Source organism: Cylas formicarius, unplaced genomic scaffold (assembly GCF_029955315.1).
Source record: "Cylas formicarius isolate icCylForm1 unplaced genomic scaffold, icCylForm1.1 PGA_scaffold_10__41_contigs__length_53128322, whole genome shotgun sequence".
In the NCBI taxonomy this organism is placed as follows: domain Eukaryota; kingdom Metazoa; phylum Arthropoda; class Insecta; order Coleoptera; family Brentidae; genus Cylas; species Cylas formicarius.
The window spans coordinates 8,513,849-8,535,703 of NW_026844214.1; the positions used below are offsets into that span (position 1 = coordinate 8,513,849).

General features: G+C 31.6%; 1 protein-coding gene across 1 annotated transcript in view; it reads left to right on the plus strand.

Annotated features, from left to right (window-relative positions):
• The window catches only part of LOC132708087 (unc-112-related protein-like), a 33,634-nt gene that overhangs the window by 8,987 nt on the left and 2,792 nt on the right, over positions 1-21,855 (plus strand). Inside the window, exons 2-6 of the mRNA XM_060680196.1 lie at positions 16,634-16,796; positions 18,054-18,274; positions 19,584-19,705; positions 19,773-19,981; positions 20,775-20,985. Coding sequence (XP_060536179.1) covers positions 16,634-16,796; positions 18,054-18,274; positions 19,584-19,705; positions 19,773-19,981; positions 20,775-20,985 — 926 coding nt within the window. The remainder of the gene's footprint in view (positions 1-16,633; positions 16,797-18,053; positions 18,275-19,583; positions 19,706-19,772; positions 19,982-20,774; positions 20,986-21,855) is intronic.

The following is a 21,855-nucleotide window of genomic DNA, read 5'->3' on the forward strand; positions in this document are numbered from 1 at the left end:
GTACAGAAAGTATCATTGTAGGACGCTGTACTGTTTTCTTTTTTGTTAAAAAGCCTACAATATGGATAGGTCTAGTTTGTTGCATAAACACTAATGATAATTTCAAGTTTTTTTAGTAGTTGGTAAGTGTATTCTACAATACGCCTTGTTTGCGTTATCGTGTAAAAAATACAAACATTACAAAATCTTTTGATTCTTAGGTAATCAGTGTTGCTGGGATTATTTAAAAAAAAAACAAATTTTCAAGTGGAAATATAATTACCCGATTTTCGAGTTTAATATAAATACCGAATGAAAAGAAAATTATTTTATTTTGTACAAAAAATGGTTGTATATAAAAAAAATTGTTTGGAGGAAAAATATTGTCGGCGAAGTTTTTGTAATTATCGCAAACGAAACAAAAATCTGAGTAAATTTATAACTGGTTCGCAATCCCATTTGGAGTTTATAAAGTTGTTCGGCTACGGACAAATTAAAATCACGCGGCGCTTTTCTGCACAGAATTCGTTTGATTTGATGAAAATTTTATCGTTAATTTTGCTCCGGTAGGGGATCGGCAGTAGGTATTCCGGTTCCTAAATATTATAGGCCGGGGTTTCCTTCGGGTTATAACAGCAATATTATTTAAGCATGCAATCAATCTCGTGACGAAAAGGGCGAGGTGATTTAATTTGATTGGTAATCTTTCATCCATCATACTGCGGAATTCCTATAAGCAACGGGGCGCAGCCGTAAGCAAATATTTAACGTAATTTGAGAACTATTACAATATAAATTCTAGACTTACGTTATTTTGGTTAGTTTAATGAGCGCAGTTGTAAGAAAAGAAAATAATAATTTTTGCATAATTAATGATACATAGTGAAACTGTATATCCTTTTCGTAAGAATCATTTAATCAATCTTACTTTCGCTTAAAAGTAAATAATAACTGAGTTAGTTTTTGAAAAATAGCACGAATACATTCACTCTCCAAAATCTACCAATAACATCCGCCATAGTGTTTGATCAGTGGATTGGATATTTTTGTCTAACCAACTAACCAAAACGCACTCATGACTAAAGTGTCTCTTATTAAATTGTTGCATAATATATTATTTGCTACTCTCTACTCTAAAATGCTCAATTGTGTACAGCCGTTACCAAGGTGTCACTTTAAAATGTCAGCTTCATTGAACTCTGTCGCGAGCCATTTTGGGAGTTTGCATCCCATATCTACAAATTATTAAACTCTGAAACTATTAATGCGAATACATGCAAAATAAAAAAAAATACAATTATGAAGTGTAATTTTATCAAAACTATCTATGATTAATAATTTATGTTGCTTTTGTATATGTTTTATTGTTTCATTTTATTTTATCTTCGATGCTTAATTTGATATGATCATATGTCTGTATATTTATTTTATTTGACGTTTAAATAAGTATCTTCGGACTAAACATATTGCAAATATTTTTTTGCTAACGGATCTGTGTGTTTTATTATATTTATTACTAGATAATTTTTAAAATTTGTAGTTTGTTTCGAAATTTTTTAATGGGAGGAAAACGTCGAAATGAAATACCGACTCATGTTTCGCTGTCTGATTTTAAATGTTTCCCTTCGTTTTATTGTAGCGTTTTATCTGGTAATAGACTGGTGCCGATTTACAGATAACGTCCATAGTTGGCACGCAAGCTGTGTTTTATTGCGAACAATAAAGTTCTTTGTTTTCGTGTTGTGTTGTTAAATTTCATTAAAATTGACATATACAATCTATTTGTATAAGTAAATACATTCCTTATTGATTGACTCTTATTTGCTTATATCCACGGTGAGTCGAAACCAAAAGTAAAAGCTCGTAACCTTGTGGATGTTTATAGCATTTTTATGTATGACGTTTCGTTAAGAAGATACAGACATTTTTACTATATATGTTAAAAAGAGTAAGAGGAAAAAATTTAAAATGAATTTACACAAACGTTGTTCACAATCTGAAGTAGTGTCAGAGATTTTCTAAATAATTCGCCAATGCTGCATCTGTAATTTACTATTATGGCATATTTTTCGAAAAATCACAGAACGCTCGCGCTAATAATTTTGAGATGATCTGCTTGGCTTCTGAAATTTTAAAAAGCATTTTATTTGAGTTTTGAAATGTTGAATGCGTTTGAAATCGACGATTTTAAGTTTCAGTAAAAATTCTGGACCTTTTCGACAAACATTCAGTAGTAGTTAGTTGTGGTAAGACGAATCCAAAAATGTCCTGACTATCATAAATAAATAGGTGGCTGCGTACTTTTTCAATAGTCGGTATCGTTAGTTATTTATTTAATATATTTTACAATTTATCGGAAACATATGTTATTATTTTAATAACAAAACGGTAACGCATTAGGATGATACAGAGATTTCAATTCGATTTTGCATTTTAAGCATTTTTTAACATAGCTGCTAGTAAATGAGCTCTGACTGCTTTGTTCTTCGTATAACTGGTAAATTTTACGCCATATTATATCTTGATCACTTTCATCTACACTCGAGAAAATGTCAGCATCGCTTCTTTTTTTCCTCGCTGAAATGGGATTATTCACAATTTTCCATAGAGTTGATGTTGGAATTTTCGTCAATGGGGCCGTTTCTTCTAAAGATCCTTGCTTGCTGGCACCACGTTCAATGAGAGTCAAATAAACATTGTTTATAACTTCCTTAGTCTCAATAGAATAGTGTTTTCTACATTTGGGCGGGAGCATCTCCTGAGATACACTAGACTCGCACATATTTTGCATAATTCGCACACGATTCAGCCTTGTACACGCTGTATTACGCACGAAATAAGAATGATTATTAATAAACTTAGACTAAGTAGTATACCAAACCAAAGAATATTAAACACAGGTAGGTATAAAATTATTTGAATGAATTTAAATTCCGAAACTTTAGGTAATAATCTTGTTGCATTGTATGTTAATGACCACCCTTGGATAATCCCATTCAAAAGCAATTGGTCACTTTCTTATATCTATGAACAGACCATACCTACAGCAGTTGAAATGCATGATTTATTTATCGGTTTTATTTTTAATTATTAAGGTATATCCAAAGAATTTAGTTAAATATTAGTGTGTTCTGTCTTTCAACTATGTTAAAAGTTGTTACTTTGTTGGGACTACTGTCGCTTGTCTTTGCTGTTCAGAATATTATGGCCTGACTTGTTTATTGCACTGCCGCGTGTTGCTGCGCTTCAGTGCCGGTGTGGTCATTTGCGACAGAATACTCTGTGTGTGTCTCTGCCCTTGCACGATCGGAATAATGAGCACTAGTGATTGAAATAGGTACTATGGGTGTTCCACTCTTAGTACTATCCTAAATTCTGTTCCAGATTTTATGCCATGACAACATATATGTGTGATGTGTGTTTTCGGATGATATTAAGTAATATTAATATATTATTTATTTATTTTTCATGATGTTTGTCATCGTTGTAGTTGTTTAATGACTTTCTAATGAATTCTTACCTATTATTATTTACCTATTATTACTAATACTTTAGAAAAAATGAATTTTATAAAAAAACCTCCCAAAAAACCTCACACACAGATTGAAAAAATATTTAAGTCTTTTTTAATGTTTAAAAAAAAAACGTTGGCGATAAAATAGCTGTATTTTTTAGGAGTATTATTTGAAAAAAGACTTAACCTACGTATTTACCTAAATATACATTTTTAAACGTTTTTTTTATTTCTTGGAAAGGGGAGAATTTTTACATTTTTTCTTTTCGTTTTTCGTACATCTACAATATTTCCCCCTTAAGAAATGTACACCCTTGTGAAATCTTTGTTTATGAATTTGCTCGACAGATCCTACTAAAGAGAAATGAAATTATTTTTTTCATATAGCCTAGACAAAGTTTTATGAAGCGAAAAATCGAGATGTACTTTTAGAGATTTTTTCAAATTGAAAATAACAACAGATTCGTATTCAAGACTACCTAACTACCAATGACCAAAGTTTTTAATGTTTTAAAAAAATAAATATTGTAAATTTTTATTATAGAAATTTCAAAAATAATGATAAAGAGGACTTTTTAAGGGACATTTGACTGTTGAATATTCGTTTCTCCATGGCAAAATTGGTTTTTCAGAGGAATCACTATGCCGGCACCAATCAATTTTTATATTTCTGTTATTTTCATTATTAAACGAGAATTAAAAATCCTTTTTAATCAAAAAAATACAGTGTTGTAAAGTCTGTTTGGTTCATATCCAATCCCCTCTAATCTTATTTAATTTTAAGAAAATTGTTAGCGGCTTTCAGTGACATCTATCCAACAGGAAACAACAATTTATTCGAACTTCATAGAAATTAGTATAGTTAGTTAATAGCTCTTTGCCATGACTTCAGGTTGATGTAGCAAGAAAAATAAACAACGATGTACAGCCTTGAGCGAGGCGCAACCGATATTTCAAACACCCTGTATTGAAAGATTATAAAAATTGGTATATTTATTTTTTTTTAATCCCTAATTGTACTTATTTCTTCTCTTTCTTTTGTTGAACAGTCTCAGTTGGCCATGACTTTAAGTTGAAGCAATAAGAAAAACCAATTAGCAATATTTTTTGCGATTTTTAATTTGCGGTTAATAATTTTTTTTTGCCTAAAATTGGAAAACCCTGTATGTAATCGAAAAAATGCCTGAAATAAATGTTATGGCACTGTATCTTGCTCGTTTGATGGTTAAATAATTTTGCCGGAAAAACATGTTTTTCTGGAAGCCAAAGTAACCAAAAAAAAATTCAAAAATTTGTAAAAAATACTTGGTGAAATTTGATTGCCCCAATTTCTACTACTTAAATGTGGGCAAGGATTTTTACTTCTCTCTTAAATTTGAAGTCGATATCCGCAAATTTCGGACACTTAACGCATTTTTTATATCGCACGGAATATCGCGAACACCCTGTACAATAGATGAAAACCTTAAATACAAAAGTTTTGGCTGTCTAGACGGGCTATATCGCCATGTAAAAGAAACTAACATCTGAGATACAGTCTTATAGTTATATCCAATTTTCAATATTAAGGGGACGCATTTTTCAGTTTTTTTTTTAATATGCGGACCATCCTGTACATTTTTGAAAAATTATGAAGAATAAAAATTTATGGAGCCAAATCTTGTACGTCTTCTCGTCGAAAGATTTTTTTGGTTGCATTAACGGTTTTGGAGAAATGATTTTTTTTCTTAGACCCTTGCAAACGCGAAGTTTGATCGCAGCCATTTTCACATATCTTATGCATCCCACGGACGTTTAGAAAGGAGCAAAATTTGAAGCGTGTAGCTCAAACCGTTCGGAAGTTATCGTCGGAAAACCCTGGAACAGAGAACGGAGAACGGACAGACAAAAAAAATTATCAAAAGCGAACCATAAACGATTCTACAAGGGTGTACAGTTCTTAATTTCAATTTTTTATTTCAAAATAGTAATCAAACAGTACAAATATCCACATATTATTCACATATTCACATTCACAAATAGCTAGAAAAATTGACAAAAAATGTAAAACCAACAACAAACAAAATCGATATTGGATGCATTATCGCAACTATCGCAGTTTAAATCGGATTCCCTACCAAATTTACATTAGCTCCACGAGTTTATAGGCACGGTTCTCTGTTGGAAATAAATCAAATGATTTTAGATAACGAATACATTTTATGGATCTGATAACTTACCTAACCGACCTGTTGCGTTGAATATGGACGACAACGAAGGCAAGAGGCATGCTTAATAGCGCAACTTTAAATTAGCGACTTGTGTACTTATTTATTCGTTTTGGCTCGTTACAATCCCAAATAAATTACAATTATTAATCTAGACGTTGGTTCGAAACAGATGTTTTTCTTGCGTCATCCGATATTTACGGGCGGTTACACTATGACATATTTTTTTACCGCAGATATGTGTCGCGGCGCGCCTCCCTCCATGTACGGCCGTTTATTTTTGTCTCTCCTATATTAGGTTCTTCATATTCGCAGAAACGCTTTTCATTAATGTCAAGTTCATTTTGACGACCTTGCTAATTTATGCTCTCGCACTCTTCTGTTTTGCGTTTCGTAACTAAAATTCGCGCTTGGTGATTTGCAACGTGGCCGGATAAATCAGTTTGTGCAGTTAAATGGAGTAATGTAAACACTTATTGGAAGTTTACGCAGTTAAAAAATTTGGTTTGAACAAGGCTTGAATTGTCTAGAATTTTTAACTGTGGTTGGCACAGGTGTCTGAAAATATAAACAAGATTTGTGCACATCGTAGGCGGCCGATTCCGATGTACCTTACCTTAAAAATAGGACAGCGTCTCTCAGCTGCAAGACGTGTTGAGCAGAAAATGCTTAGGCTGAAAAACTAAAGATTTAGAGGCGGATCAAAGGACTTTTAGCGAAAAATTAATAAACGTTGTTTTCTATGAAGCGGCTTTAAAGAACCTCAATCGTGATCGACGGCTTCAAATAACTGCTCCTGATATGAATGCGAATGGACCTAATACAGTAAAGCCTATACCTCATTCAATTCTTTTCAGTTTTTGTTTAACAATTATTTATTATTTGTTATAGATGGAAGTAAATGTCCTGTATAAATGTCAGTAAAAATTAGTCGTACTTACCTTTAAATATTGTGTATGTAGTACTGTAGGCTTCACAAGTTTCGGGCATTATTACGCTTAAAGCAGGTTTTGAAATGTATGTGATGCGCTTTAGGCCTTCGTAGCTTCTAAAGAGTGTTATAGATCTCAACTAAGTGTCTTTTTTCTTTATCACTAAATTTCGTAACATATTTTTTCCGTCCATGCGCCAATGGGTTCAAGTGATTAGGTTCATCACGTAATAAATTGTAATAAGTTAACATGAGAGTGTCAATCTCCATTAATATCCACCGGATAAATCAGTTTGTGGTTAAATGGAGTAATGTAAATTGTAAACCCCACTTCAGAATGCGTGTTGCATTTCAAAAACTGTTCGTCGTAGAGACTCGCGATAAAAAATGTTTTGTCGTAAAGAAGAATGTGCAAATTATTTAAAAAATAGGCTCGTGAAAAGAAAATTTAGTTTTTTTTTTTTCAAAATTTAATGATAAAATTTCATAATTGTCAAATCACGAAAGTATTGTTAGTTCAAAATATTTAAAAAAAATTAGGGGCATAACAAAGTATGAAGAATAGGCTGTGCTGGAGTAAAAAGTCTCAGTTGGCCATGACTTTAAGTTGGAGCAATAAGAAAAACGAGGTTTTAGTGCATTTTTCAGAGACCTATCGAACAAAAAAAATTATCAAAATCGATCCATAAACAAAGATTTTACAAGGGTGTACAGTTCTTAAGTTCAATTTTTTATTTCAAAGTCGTAATCACAAATCACAAATATTCATATATAATCAAACAGGTAGAAAAATTGACAAAAAATATAGAACCAACAATAAACAAAATCGATATTGGGTGGATTATATTGCAGTTTAAATCAACCAACCAACCTGTCAACAAATATTAAAATTATGACTTTGTTGCAGACACAAATAAGCCTTTAAAATTATTAAAATGCTTTTTACAAATGAAACTGTCGATATGATGGCAGTATATTTGTAGAGCATTAGCTTAAATCGGCTTTTAGTGGGAAATTTGTTTAATTTTGGGGCACCTTTCAACTTCAGTTGTATGGAGATGGAGATGGAGATGTTCGTATGGAGATCCGCGATAAATATACAATTCACGCAAATTGAAACAAAATGGTCGTAATCGTTCCTGTGGATGGTTTCCAAGGGCACGTGTGTTAAACACTTGGGTTTCTAAATGCACGACGAGAGCGTCCGTTGTATAAATTTTGTCGATATTCCCGGCTTTTACCAACAGGAAATACATTTCAGCGACCTATTTATTTAGAAAACAGTTTACGAAAATACCGAGACGCGTCCTAGAAACGTTTTATGCTCGAACGATGTTTGATAGACCGGTGCTTGATCTGGATCGTTAAACTGAAATGAAGTTGCTGGGCATTACATCACCCATATTGATTGGTGGAATGGTCTTTATTGACTTGGAGAAATCGAACGCATTAGACGCATAGAAATATACAGACGTTAAAGCCTATAGAAAACAATATTTAGAAGGGACATCCCGAGAGTAATTTCAAAATTCGCTTTTACCCAATAACACCTGTAGGTGCAAATCTCGCTTTGAACGAACAAGACTTTGGGACCAGAATTCGTTAATTTTAGTTTGGATATAGCAAAAAATACCCTCACCAATTTCAAGGTATAAACTATTTATTAAGCAATTTAACATGGTAACGTTCCGTCAGTCATCTTGTTGACTTCTTCAGGGCATAAACACCGTCTCTGCTGTCTCCACTATCACCAGTCATCCCATTCTTACAGAGCCGTGAAACTTTCACAGCCCGAGGCACTGAACCTCTACTCTTCGCTGTAATAATTTCCACATTAAAGATATTAGGCGTTCTGTCACAAAATATACTTTCACCACAACCGTCGAATAGCAATGAGCACGAAAGCAATCCCACATTTGCCACTGTTGTCCTTCCTTACATTCAAAACATCACTGATCACATATCAAAAGTTTTGAAGAAAAAAAAAACGTCCAAACCAGATTTACCACTTGTCCAAAAATCTCTCAACATCTTCGATCCGTCAAAGCAATATTCCATTTGAGATGTCAGGAGTTTACAGCATTCCATGTATTTGCGGTAAAAAATACATTGGAGAGATACAATACAATAAAACTTAAATTTTTGCATGTAATCAAATCTTTTACCAACAAAAAATCCAAGAGTCTGTGGAAATCTATATTCAACCTAATAATCTTAACCCCGACTCAGGTCTTTACCTCACCAACTGAGGAATCAGTCATCCGAGACGGTGTTTATGCCCCTCATTTAGCTCCGCCCCCCTTAAAAAATATATAAGCAGGTACAGAGTAAAATGCGAGCCAATATCAGTAAGCTCTGAAGAAGCCAACAGGATGATTGGCAAGTTCGACTCGACTAATTAGTATAATTAGACATTACGTAACACCGAGACTACTACTGAATTTAAAAAAAATTGAAATACCTGCTAGATCAGTTTAGAATTTATTGTAAAACTTAAAATCATTGCCGATATGTTTCGCAAGATATCTAAACATGGAATCCATTGGAAACATTTTCAGAATTAATTTGTTTGTCCAATTGGATCTAAATGGGGTTGAGATGACTGGTGAGGCTTTGGTTATACCCAACGTCGTCCTAGTAGCCCAAACATTGTTACTTTATTATTGCGTGTCTGCTATTTATAAATAAGTTAATTTATTATCCAGTCATGACCACGGTAAAATTTGTTTACAATTTTAAAAGATGCTGCCAAATAGCCAATGTCATACAAAAATATACATCCCGGTAAATATAAGTATTTTTTGGTAATTTGAGCACTAAACACTAAAATAATCACTTCGGTGTTTTATATTTATTTGAAATATTTGTTTATTTTTAGATCACACGTCATAAACTAATAAAATCGTTTTTATTAATGTAGGGACATAAAAAACTTTTCACGTGAGATCCGATCGATAGTTTTTATAATTTTTGAAAAACTTGAGTGTAATTTTTATTTAAAAGTGCCATCGAATATACAGGTTGTTTAGATTTTTCATCCAAAAATAGAAGAAGTATTTCCCGAAATACTTAATTTCCGAGATGGTGATAAATATTTTAAAAAAGAACTTTTTTTAGAATGTCTTAAATATTTTTTGATTCGTGAAGTCCAGTGTCATGCCGGGAAGTATCTTAAGAATAGTACCTTCCAAAAGATGTACGCCACTGACTTTTTTGTTATTTAGTTTTAATAACCATTTAATAGAAATTGTTTTCGTATCTTGCATCGTTTTTGAGTGAAAAAATAAAAATCATCAAACTTGAATAACGTATTTTTATGAAGTTTTATTTTTTTAACGCTTTGGTTGACAATAAACAAAATTAATACTAAAGAATTATTTAAAAAACACCAGCTGCTTCATTGTAGGCATGTAACTTAAACGTGCGTTTTTTTTTTAATTTAACAAGAAGTATCTTGGAAACTGATCATTTTTAATGATCTTCACCCTAGCAGATCCATTCTCGAGCCAGTGTACACATTGATTGTAGTCGTAGTTCATGTAGTTGCAAGGATATTTGATATATAGGTACAGGGTAGCCATTTACTAAGTGAAACCAAATATTAAACCGTTACCATTAGTGCATTTTTTGACAGAAAAATGATTCATTCTAACGACATCTTCCAATTTAAAACAAAATCAACAATTTCTTTTGTGCACCCTGTATGTATTCTATGAACCTATACCATCAGTATGTGTATTTATTGTGGGGTGCCACCTTTTCTCAGAAACTGTAAGAATATAAAAAAAACAACCCACAAAAGTTGTTTTGATTCGCTTAACTTTTTGTACGTTTGTATTTTTTGGTGAACAAATAAAAAATTTCATATTTAATATCCTATACCTAAGTCTCACCGTTTCTGACATATTTTGCATTTTATGTAAAAAATTACGTTTGCGATATCTAAGTATGTACTGATTTTTACTGTTGATAGTATTTGCATTTGGAGTTGATTTCTTGATAGTGGTCTTTGTTTATATTTTAAAAAGAAATCAATACTTGGTAATCAAAATCTGATATTCACAATTTCAATAAAAATATCGTTAAAACCCTTTTTTTTTAATTTTGTCGTATTTAGCATTTAAAAAGAGTGAGTTTGTATAAGGTTGCCCATTTCAAATATTTTTTTTGTTTTTTTGTTTGTTTTGTTTGTACAAGGTTGCCCATTTGTAAATATAACGTTTTTCTAATTTTTGAAATAGGCAAGCTTATACAAAGTTTTTTAAATATTAAATAAATAAAAGGATAGAATGAGTGTTTCTAATTGGAAAAAATGTTTTTTAACGATTTTTTCATTTAAATTTTGAATGTTGGTTTTTTTTCCGCCGGTATTAATTCATTTTTAAAAGATCAACACAGATCACTAAAGCAGATCCTCTTCCATACAGAAATCGACAAAGGCTTTTAGTGGAAGAAATCGATAAATGTATTGAGACCTACAAACATCACTTTGTACATTTTTATATCAAATTTAAAGTACGCCAGAAACTTAGGTATCGCATATTATATTCCAAATATATTTAGAAAATTCTGAGGAAATTGAAAAATGCCTTAATATACAGGGTGTTAAAACACGAAACTTGTTAATTGTCTACGAAAATACAACAAAACTGTTGTATATAAGATCATAATATTTTAAAAAATATAAACGAATCCGAAAAATTCTTGTCTGTTACATGTTCTGAGATACGGTGTCATCCCATAATAAACAGGCCACCCGTTGCTTATGTGTTGTCCTTTATGTAAACAATGTAATTAAAATAAATACATTATTGCAATGGTTTTAACTCTTCAATACATGCAGCACGCCACTCTGATATTATAGTCTATAAATAGTTGCGGTTTTTTATGTTTCTGTTAAAACATTTGTTGATAAGAACTTGGTCGTGATAGATTTTATTTAAAATTCTCGATAGTTTTTACTCGTTTTCATATATTTGTATAATGTTGTATACATTATGTGACAGTTACTCATTTTGTTGTTCTTCTTTTTCTTTTTCGCTGCACGTGTTTAGGGTTATTTTAGGTAAATGGCATATGTTTTTTTTGTTATTACTTACCAAATTTAACTGATTTGTTGCGGGGAAAAATCGAAAAAATATTTACAAATGAACATCGTACATATACCGAGTGATTGATGATCGATGGTGGGTTAGACTTTTACGGAAAACCGAAAATAGATTTATTTTTGAAAATTTTGCAATATCGTTAATATGCCGATAATAGAGAAACTTATGATGTTACTATGAAAGAAGTTTTGAGAACGTCCATTCAACGTGCGCAAGCTAGAGATTTGAAATCTCGTTTTCAACCAATAACCAAAGAGTATAAGATAGAGGGGAAGGCTCCCATTCGTGGCAATGTTAAATGTACACGAGTTTTAACGCATCTAGTGATTGTGTCCAGTCATGAAAACAGAAAATGCGCTGGACGTACGGTTCAATTCAATTTAAAGTTTGAAAGATAAAATGCGAAAGAAAAATTATGTCGAAATAGTTTTAATTTTTGTTTTATTAAAATATAAATAAAGTGCTGCTATCCGTTACAAGCTACTGTAGTATTTTCAGTATGACGCATTGAATGTTGCTTTTATGGTAAAAACTATTGGATTTGTTTATAGGACATATTGTACAAGAAATGTGCAGAATTTTTAGCGGAATTTGTTAATCATATACTATACAGAGTGTTCAATTAAACTTTTATCTTTTGGTGATTTCTTGAACACCCTGTGTATATTAACTTGATGGTTTTTGTCCCAAACGTTAAATAAAAAAGTTAAGTAAAGTAAAGTAATAAATGATTACCCGGCACAGAAAAAATAACTATATATGTAGTATATATATTTTTTAATGATGAAGAAGTTTTATTGGTTTAAATACGGCGAAAACTCGCAGTCAAAGTTGGGTAACTTTATTTTCCATCGTGAGCGAGGAAGAAAAAGATATTTTCGCTACTATAAAAAAATATACAACGGAGAAAAATTAATGGCCTCTGCCACACCACCAATGAACATCCAACATACCTACAAAAAACCAGACACCGTCAAATCGTAATAATGCAATACGTGTTGTGATTACCTGTCATTAATCCACTGCAAGAAGAGAAGAGGAAACGGTGTAGAATAGAACCTAACCTAACGAGAGAGAGTGTTAATTTAAAATAAGTGTATTCATTATTAATAAAGTTATTTTAGTTTAATACATCCGTGTATTCATAAATCCACAACAATACGGAGACTGAGAAAGACCACAGGTTCTCTTGCAATTAAAAATATTCTCGGTAAAGACAAAGAGTATAAGATAGAGGGGAAGGCTCACATTAATGACAATGTTAAAAAACGCACTGGCCGTACGGTTCAGTTCAATTTAAAGTTTGAAAGGTAAAATGTGAAAAAAAAATGTCGAAATAGTTTTATTTGTTTTATTAAAATATAAATAAAGTGCTGTTATCCGTTACAAGCTACTGTAGTATTTTCAGTGTGACCGCCATGACAGTACTTTAGTACTTGGACACAAATAATAGATGGCATTCGTAACAGTATAAGCGACTTTCCCCTCTATCTTATGCTCTTTGCCAATAACCTTGCGGCATTCATTCTCCAACATGGCCGATGACTGATCGTCAATGGATTCGGCATTTTTAGAGCAGCATTTTTTCAATTTATGGCTAGATCTCGTTAAATCTTGTAGGTAGGAAGTGAAATGCAAAAATGCAAATATAAAAGTCACCCGAGTCTTCTGATGGCTATCTCAGTGAATGAATCTATTCGTGTTGTTTTGCAAAGATGTGCGCAAAAACTAACGGTCGTAGAAAAAGTATAGTATTGCAACACGTTTGGTAAACTTTTAAAGTCATGAGTTTATTTGGCACGAGCGGAGCGAGTGCTTAATAAACTCGTGACTCCAATGCCGTGTACTACACTTGTTGCATAATATACTATTACCATATTTTTACATTCACTGCCTTCTTTTGACTATTTTTGCTTAATACTTTCCTATATCTACTTAGGGTGACTTTCGCAACATTTTTTCTCACTTAAACTTTAATTTAGCCGCCATTTGAGCTATAGAAAGCTGAAATTGCGGTTGCAGTTGCCGGTTTTTTCCAAACTCTTGTTTCAAAATTAATGATCCCGATATGACTCCCATAAACAGTCAAAAATTTATTTGTTCAAATGGAAAGATAAACTTTCTTGAAAATATTAATGGTATACCTAATTCGTGCGATTTTTGAAATAATCGCCATAATTCCTAAAAATCACATTATTTTGACATATTTTTTATTAGTTTTGCTTAGGAATGGCATGTTGTTTAAAATTAATAATTGTTCAATTACTGTTTCCATGCATTCATCAAACGTAATTTTCATAAATCTTTTTATTAGTATATCACAAAATGAGTCAGCATTGAAAATTGTTCGCAATTTAAGGCGATTGTCATAGCCCCAAGCTTACATCGGAATGCCACAATTCATGATTTAGGAGTGTTAAACTACATGACACATGTTATTTTTAGGATTGTACTAGGTACTCTACATTGTAAAGAAACATTAATCATTTTAAAATTGTAAGTACTATATAGAATGCTCTATTTTAAAAGATTAAAGTTTAGGCAGTTTTTGTGTTACTTCGGAATCATTAATTTTAAGGAGCTATACAGTGCAACGAAAGTTTCAGTTTTAATTTCATATAACACACACGTTACTAAAAAATAACCTGTTTTTTCTACATTTCTAAAATATATATTTTCAAGCCCACGGGAACAACTAACTGCTGAAAAATAAGCACCTATATTTTTAGTAGAGGTAATGAACTCCAGTTTACCTATCGGATTCCTCTAAAGTTGTAATGAACTCCAGTTTACCTATCGGATTCCTCTAAAGTTGGGATCGTTTACTTTCGTTTTTTTAATCTTATAAGTATACGGTCGAATGCTGTCGTTTTCAAAGCAAAACGTTAATTATAAAGGCACGCGGTAAGGTTTATTTTTCTTATAAATCGGGCAACAATAACCTTCCGGATTTGTTTATTCTGTCGCTTCTGTATGCTTTACCGAAAAAAGATTGTTTAGATGGGCTATTAGGAGTGATTTGGTTTATAACCTTTAACGCTGAAAAATGTTCACCAATTGGTTTCTACACTTTGACGTCATCTCTTAATACTCTAAAAATTAAAAATTGGTTTATAGAAAAAATACAGCGTTGAATTTGGATGAAGTATCAATGTTTAATAATACCGAATGACGTTGAATACCGGATTTTGTTTCGCATACAATTACGCCCAAAAAAGTAACCGCCGGATTTCCTCTAGTGCGGCGGCACTTAAAAACTTTTACTGCGTTCCCAGCCGACATGTTGCACCCGGGATTAAATATATTTCTTTTATGTGCTTTGTGCCAATATCGGTGTTGATATTAAGCATTTAGGATATTTTAAAATAGTAAGTAAAAAACGGGTTTTCATTAAAGCGTCTAATGTACTCAGTACTGGAATTATTATAATAACTGTTGATAGATAGTCAAAGCCCACTAGAATGTTTTTTTTTAAATCGGTTTTTACGAATGTGCCATAATTACTCAATAAAAGGTAATTATTTTTAACCTGTCTAACCAGAATTGTTAGTAAAATGTGTATTAGATAACTATAAAAAAATCGATGTGCTTATTCGATCCACATCAGTTTCATGCAAAGAGTTTCACTTTTGGATATGAGGATGGAAATTATTTTTAAAATAGGTCAATACTATACAGGTTTTCATAAAGGTATTAAAGCTGGGTTTTAATGTATGATATTAAATTAAAATTACTGCCAAGGATCATCTTTTATATTTTGATTGCCATCTCATCCACAGTGATTTGATTTGATTTACATAAACCCCATGAATTATGGCTTTTAACACGTGAATAAATCATTTTGATCATATTCTTTTTTGCAGTATGTTTTATATAAGTAATATGAATGCCCAAACTTTTACGATTAATTATTTAATTATTGTAATTAATGTACAATTATGAATAGGTGAATGAAAAACAAGCTGAAGAGGAAATAACATGTGTATAAGGAGAGGAGAGCGGAGAATACGGTGCAAAAGCAAAAATAGACTTTGGTTATTTAATATCTCTCTCTATTATATTTCCTTTTAGAAAGAAGTCATTGGCTTCCAGCAGATAACTTTTTAGTAAATTTGAAAAATGCGTTAGACCTATCAGTTATATAAAAATCATAAGGCATTAACGTATATGAAATTGAATTAATATATTGAAATATATTAAAAGGACTGCGAAACATTGTTTTTGTTTTAAAATATGAACGTCAGTTTGACAAGTAATGTTACATAAATTTAAAAAATTGTGAAATAATGAATGCAATTTTCTCCTATTGTACAGTGTGTTTTAGATACAATTGCATAAATCACATAGGTTATTACAAAAACTTAGTTGCTTGCAAGATAAACTTGTGTGTGTTTGACAACTAGAGTATATTATAGAAACAAATACCCATTTTCCATGGCCCATTTTATACTTTGTAGTTAAAATGTCTCTTATGTATTACATTTTTTTGTAAAGTTCATAAGAAAAGTAATAAAAAACCAAAAGATTAAAAGATATACAGAGTGTTCTTATTTAAAAAAAAACGCAAGTGTGGTTTATATACACAAATTTTGAAAAAAAACTGACTACTCTACAGATTTTACGTTTCCTCCACCTTTCCGATAAGTTAGTCGAATCAGAAAGGGTATCTAAAAATTTTGAAAATCACCCTTTATATAAAAATGTTTCTTTTATTCCATGAAAAAGTAGTCTTTGGTCACAAAAGCTGGAAGGTACGCTGTAGAATCATCAAACTGTAGATACCTTTCAAGTTCTTTAAGGATACTTGAGTGCGAATCAGCATGAGTATTGAATTTTTTGAGTGTCGAAAGCTTTAATGGCTTAACAGTAAAGTAAAATGTTTTCTTGATTTCAGAAATATCTATGGACTGGTCTGATCACGCACTATGGTGGCCCGAACAAAATATTTGGCTTACAAGGACGAGGTCCACTTTAGATCAATGTGGGGTTCATGCAGATGCTTTGTTATACTTCACACCCATGCACAAAAATCTTCGGGTGCAATTGCCTGATCTGAGGTAAGTGAGCGTAACATCATTCAGTAGTAAAATGATCACCTTACTATTACAAGTAGTAGTAGTTTATATAATATTTAAATAAAATCAACATAGCAAAGAACTTTTTGTTAGTTTGTAAAGTATTCCGAACTTACATACAGATCAGAATTTAATTTTAATTTGCCTTTTTTGACATTTGATTTGTGCAGCAATTTTTGGTAAAAAAATCTGCGGTTTTTAGTTGTTGTGAAAAATCGGATATCTTAAATGTACTCCAGCTTATTATTAGGGGACGAATTTATCGGAATGTTATAATTATGTAACTATTAGATTGGTATTAAATTTTAAATGGATTTGGTTAAATCTTCGAAATTAATACAAATGTGTTTTTAAATTATTGTTAATGCATTTAAAATTAAGAAATTATGATGGCGGGGCATGATTCCAGAACGAACAATTTGAAAACATTTGTGCGTTAATAAGATACAATTTTTGGCGACAGAATTTATTTCTTTTGCGGTCATTATAGTCATTATTGACGGGAAACTATCTGTAATGACTACTAAGTTTGTCCCAAATTTCACTCATTGTTCTTTCAAAATGCCTATTATATTAATATACTTACCTCAAATTATTTTATTTAAAAAGTTCCATTCGTAAATTCAGGACATATAATTTATTGGTTGAATGCCTCCGTTGCACGGGTTTTATTGTTTACATCGACTGAACTATAGACCTATTCATTTCCCTATTTCTGACAATGGAAATTGCTTAATGGAAAGAAAATTGGACGTAGAACTTATATAAGAAACTTACCAATTATTCAACTAATAGTGTCGACATTTAGTTGATGGGAAATCATTTTTTATAAACATGCATCTTTTAATGTGCTTGGTGTTCGAGATAGGTACAGAGTGTTTTAAGAGAAAAATGTTTGCTGATCACAATATTAATTACTCTAATTTTTCAATCAAATTCGCTACACGTCTTTTAATCATTAAAAAACATTTTTTTATGTAATATATTGTCCAAAGATCACTTTCAAAATTTGATAATAGTATCGAAACGTAAACTTTGACAAGACTTTGGTAATTTTTTTCAAACATTGAGTCATGTATTTACATAGATTTACAAATTTTTATATTGTCATATAACAAATATGAATCATTTCAGTTTTCTCACGCCATGCTAAAATTAGCAAAACTTAGAACAGAATTTTAATAGATACGTTTATATGGACATGGAACGTTGTACACCATGTCTTCGTATGTTTTTCAGGTATTTAGACATGAGAGTCGACTTTTCAATCAAAACATTTTCGGCGGTGGCCCACGTTTGCAAAGAATTAGGTATCAGACATCCGGAAGAATTGTCCTTTTGCAAACCCCTCGAGTCCAATCATCTTAAATACAATTACAAAGATATGCCAAAGAAAAAATACGACCAGAACGGAACCTCCAGAAACGGACACGTAGCTCCCGATACAAACACTTTTATAGGCAAGTATAATGGCAAAACAATGTTCGCGAGTTTAATGTAATTTCGTTCAGCATGCAATGCCATTAAATAAGTATTCGTTTAAGAATAGATCGTCCACTGACGGAATTATGTGTAATAGTTATTTTTAGGTATCCATTAAGCACCGTATAATCTCGAACAATAAAATAAAGAAAATTTCTTGTTAAATCAAATTTTGTCTGCGCTCTCTCAATATGCGCTTTTCAGATTTCGCACAGGACTAGACAACTGCGAGGAGAACATTTTTAACCTTTATTAGCAATATACTAAAAGTCCCCAGCGTTTTGTAAATAACTTTAAAGTGGGTGAAAATTTAAGGTTAAGCATTTATTATGATCTACAGTTTTTAAGGCATGTAGCTGATATTCTGAAAAAGTGTTTTTATGAACTGGAACTTTTAATATATACATAAAGATGTGCTAGATATAAATATAAAATTAAAATTTTGCATACTAATTATTGTATCACAGTTTACTGGCCTGCTATGCTCCAGAGGGAAAAAACTCACTGCAAAATTCTTGTTTGAGATTTGTATGCAATTTAATATATATATATATATATATATATATATATATATATATATATATATATATATATATATATATATATATATATATATATATATATATATATATATATATATATATATATATAAAGACATTTATTATAATTATTATTCTTGTTAAAATGCTTTTTATAGAGAATTAAATGATTTTTTTTTACATTTACAATAGGATAGATTACAAAATAGTTGTGGCGGTAAAACTTGGATGGTAAATTGTTAGTTTTTTGGCATTTAAGTCACTAATTTTGTTTTCTCAACGTTTGCTAACAAAAGTTCAATATATTTCTCTAGTTAAACTTGCTGTAGAGTGAATCCTATTTTTGATGGTTGGTGGCCCAAAGCTGCTTTTTTGTGATCTGGTGGCGTGATCAGTTGTGTGCCTTTTTTAATAGAACCCCATGTATGTCTTTTACTAATTTTACTAGGCTTTTTATGAAAATTTCAAAAATATTTTATGCAAGAAAGTTCATAATAATTGTCACACTTAGATAAGTAATCTTAAACCTACATGAGCACCCTCTCTCGCAAACTGTTTTATATTTCATCACACGTCACCTACAAAAAAATCATCAATGTTTTTCAGAGTTCTTGGAATGGGAAACTTTGGGACTTTTGCTAATTTAATTACACAAATTATTGTTACAATTTATTTTCTTTATGGTGCACAAACGCGTATGTTATTCTATGTTTAATAGTAAAGTAAGCAAAATTAAATAATGTTTTAGCTAACAGTAGTCCAGTTGGCAGTACAGGAAGTCTAGAGAACAATTCTCCTTTTTTGTGCGCTCCGGTAACTCCTTCACGGATACCCCCGTCATCCACACCAGTCAACAGTCCAGTTGGAAATGTAGGTATACCTATTTTTTTTTTCGTCCAAAGTTCGTTGATTATTTTATTGTTAATTTTGATACTAGACGAATTCGTGGAAGCGAAATGGTTTCGGCGCAGATTTAAATGGCACAGCGACATACTCTCCAAATTTAACAAGCAGTTTAAGTACGGAACAGCTTAATGGCTCATTCGACAGCAGTTTAGCCCAAAGCCCACCCGCACCAAGCCCCGAGGCGAGGAAACATTTAATAAAACCAAAATCACTTTTAGAAAAGGCGAGAATGAATATTGCGTAAGTATAGCGATGAGAAACAATATAAAGCACCATTTTTGGATAACGCCAATTTGGAACCTTATTTTTAGGAGGTTTATAACAGTTTTTGCATAGATTATATAGTCGCATCGTAGGCGGCCTCTGGCGATCTTAGCTGCATACACTTGAGTAGACATCAAAAAATTACTTATGACGTCATATGAACGGATTGTTCAGAAGCGTCAAACCAGTTATTCTTGAATAAAAGGTTAAAAAAAACTAGGAAGTGAAATTTTGTTGAAACATCTGCTAAAACATTGCGTTACCCACCGTTGATGAAAAATGCCCATCAAAAACACATTGTAAACTTGTATATTGTAGAATTTTATTTTTTATTTCGATTTATATTCGAAAACAAACCATTTATAACAATCATTATATCAACATTGCGAAGTACCAACTTCTTATCCCCTCTGTAAAACAACGCAACAATATTTGAGCAATTTTGCAAATGGAATGTCAATAAGATATATCTATGTCAGTTCTGATCACATATCACTCAGTAAATGTACAGCGTGAGTTTTCAAGTGAGAGAGTAGAAAATACACTATAACCAAAAAGAAATAGCTGTCAGCTGTTTTTTATCTGCTCCGTGTCCAATTTCTCCTAGCAGATCACTATATTCCACGTGTTTTTCGCATCAGTGTGATGTGACCAAATCGTCGATGTAGAAAGTATCTGTGTTCACTGCGATCAACTAAAATTTTCAGAATTATTTTTATTACAACTTTAGATTTTGTTTTAATTTGAGGTATTTTTTTGCATTTTATAGGTGGTTGGATTCATCACTTTCCATAATGGAACAAGGAATCCGGGAACACGACACACTTTGTTTGAGGTTCAAATTTTATGTGTTTTACGACCTTAACCCTAAATATGATGCCATTCGAATAAATCAAATATATGAGCAGGCCAAGTGGCAACTTTTGAATGAGGAAATTGAATGTACGGAGGAAGAAATGCTTATGTTTGCGGCTCTGCAGGTAAGTTTGGGCACGAGATTTAATGCTTATATATCTTTTGTAATTTGTAGCACTTTGCTCTGAAAACCAAGCTAGTTATTATAATTTCTTGATCACCATTTCAAATTAAAGTTTTGTTTTGCGTAATTTATGTAGAAAACAAAAAATCTAAAATATGGCGTGATACGTTTTTTTTTCTTACGACTTTTCATCGGGAGATATGGGCCCGAAAAGATTTAGTAAAAATGTAATATGATTGATACTACTAAGGACCTTCTCAAATATTATCGGTCCTGGTTACAGTTTTACACCTCGGTGCTGCGTGATTAATATATTTTTGTGAATAGCACGAACTTTTAACCATAAAAAACAATTTATATTCATTGCCGTTAAGAAGGAACGATTTTCCAGAAAAAAAGTAAAAGAAATTATTTTTTGCCAATAAAAAATAAAATACGAAACTCATCGAAACAAAAAAGTTTATTCTGAAGAAAAAGAAACATTTCAAAATAATAGTGGCATTCCAATGGCATTGAAATTATTGAAAGAAGTTTTTCGGAATTTTAATTCAAAGCAAACAACAAAATGATGTAACTAAATAAAACGTAAACACGTTGATTAATTAAAAGCGTTTAGGTGGGATCAACATGGGCTCTGAATAAATTCCCACACATTGATACCTAAAATATTATTCAATATGGGCTGGTTACGGTTAGTGACCTATTAAACGATTTGGAGGCTTAACAAAAGGAAGTTTTGCAAATTTGCTCGTAAATAATGATAGTCATTTCAGATATAGGCGAAACCAACATCTATTTTATTATAGATAACTATAATAATTATATACTAATATATAACGCTGCAAAAAATCATTTAGCAGCACTGTCTTCA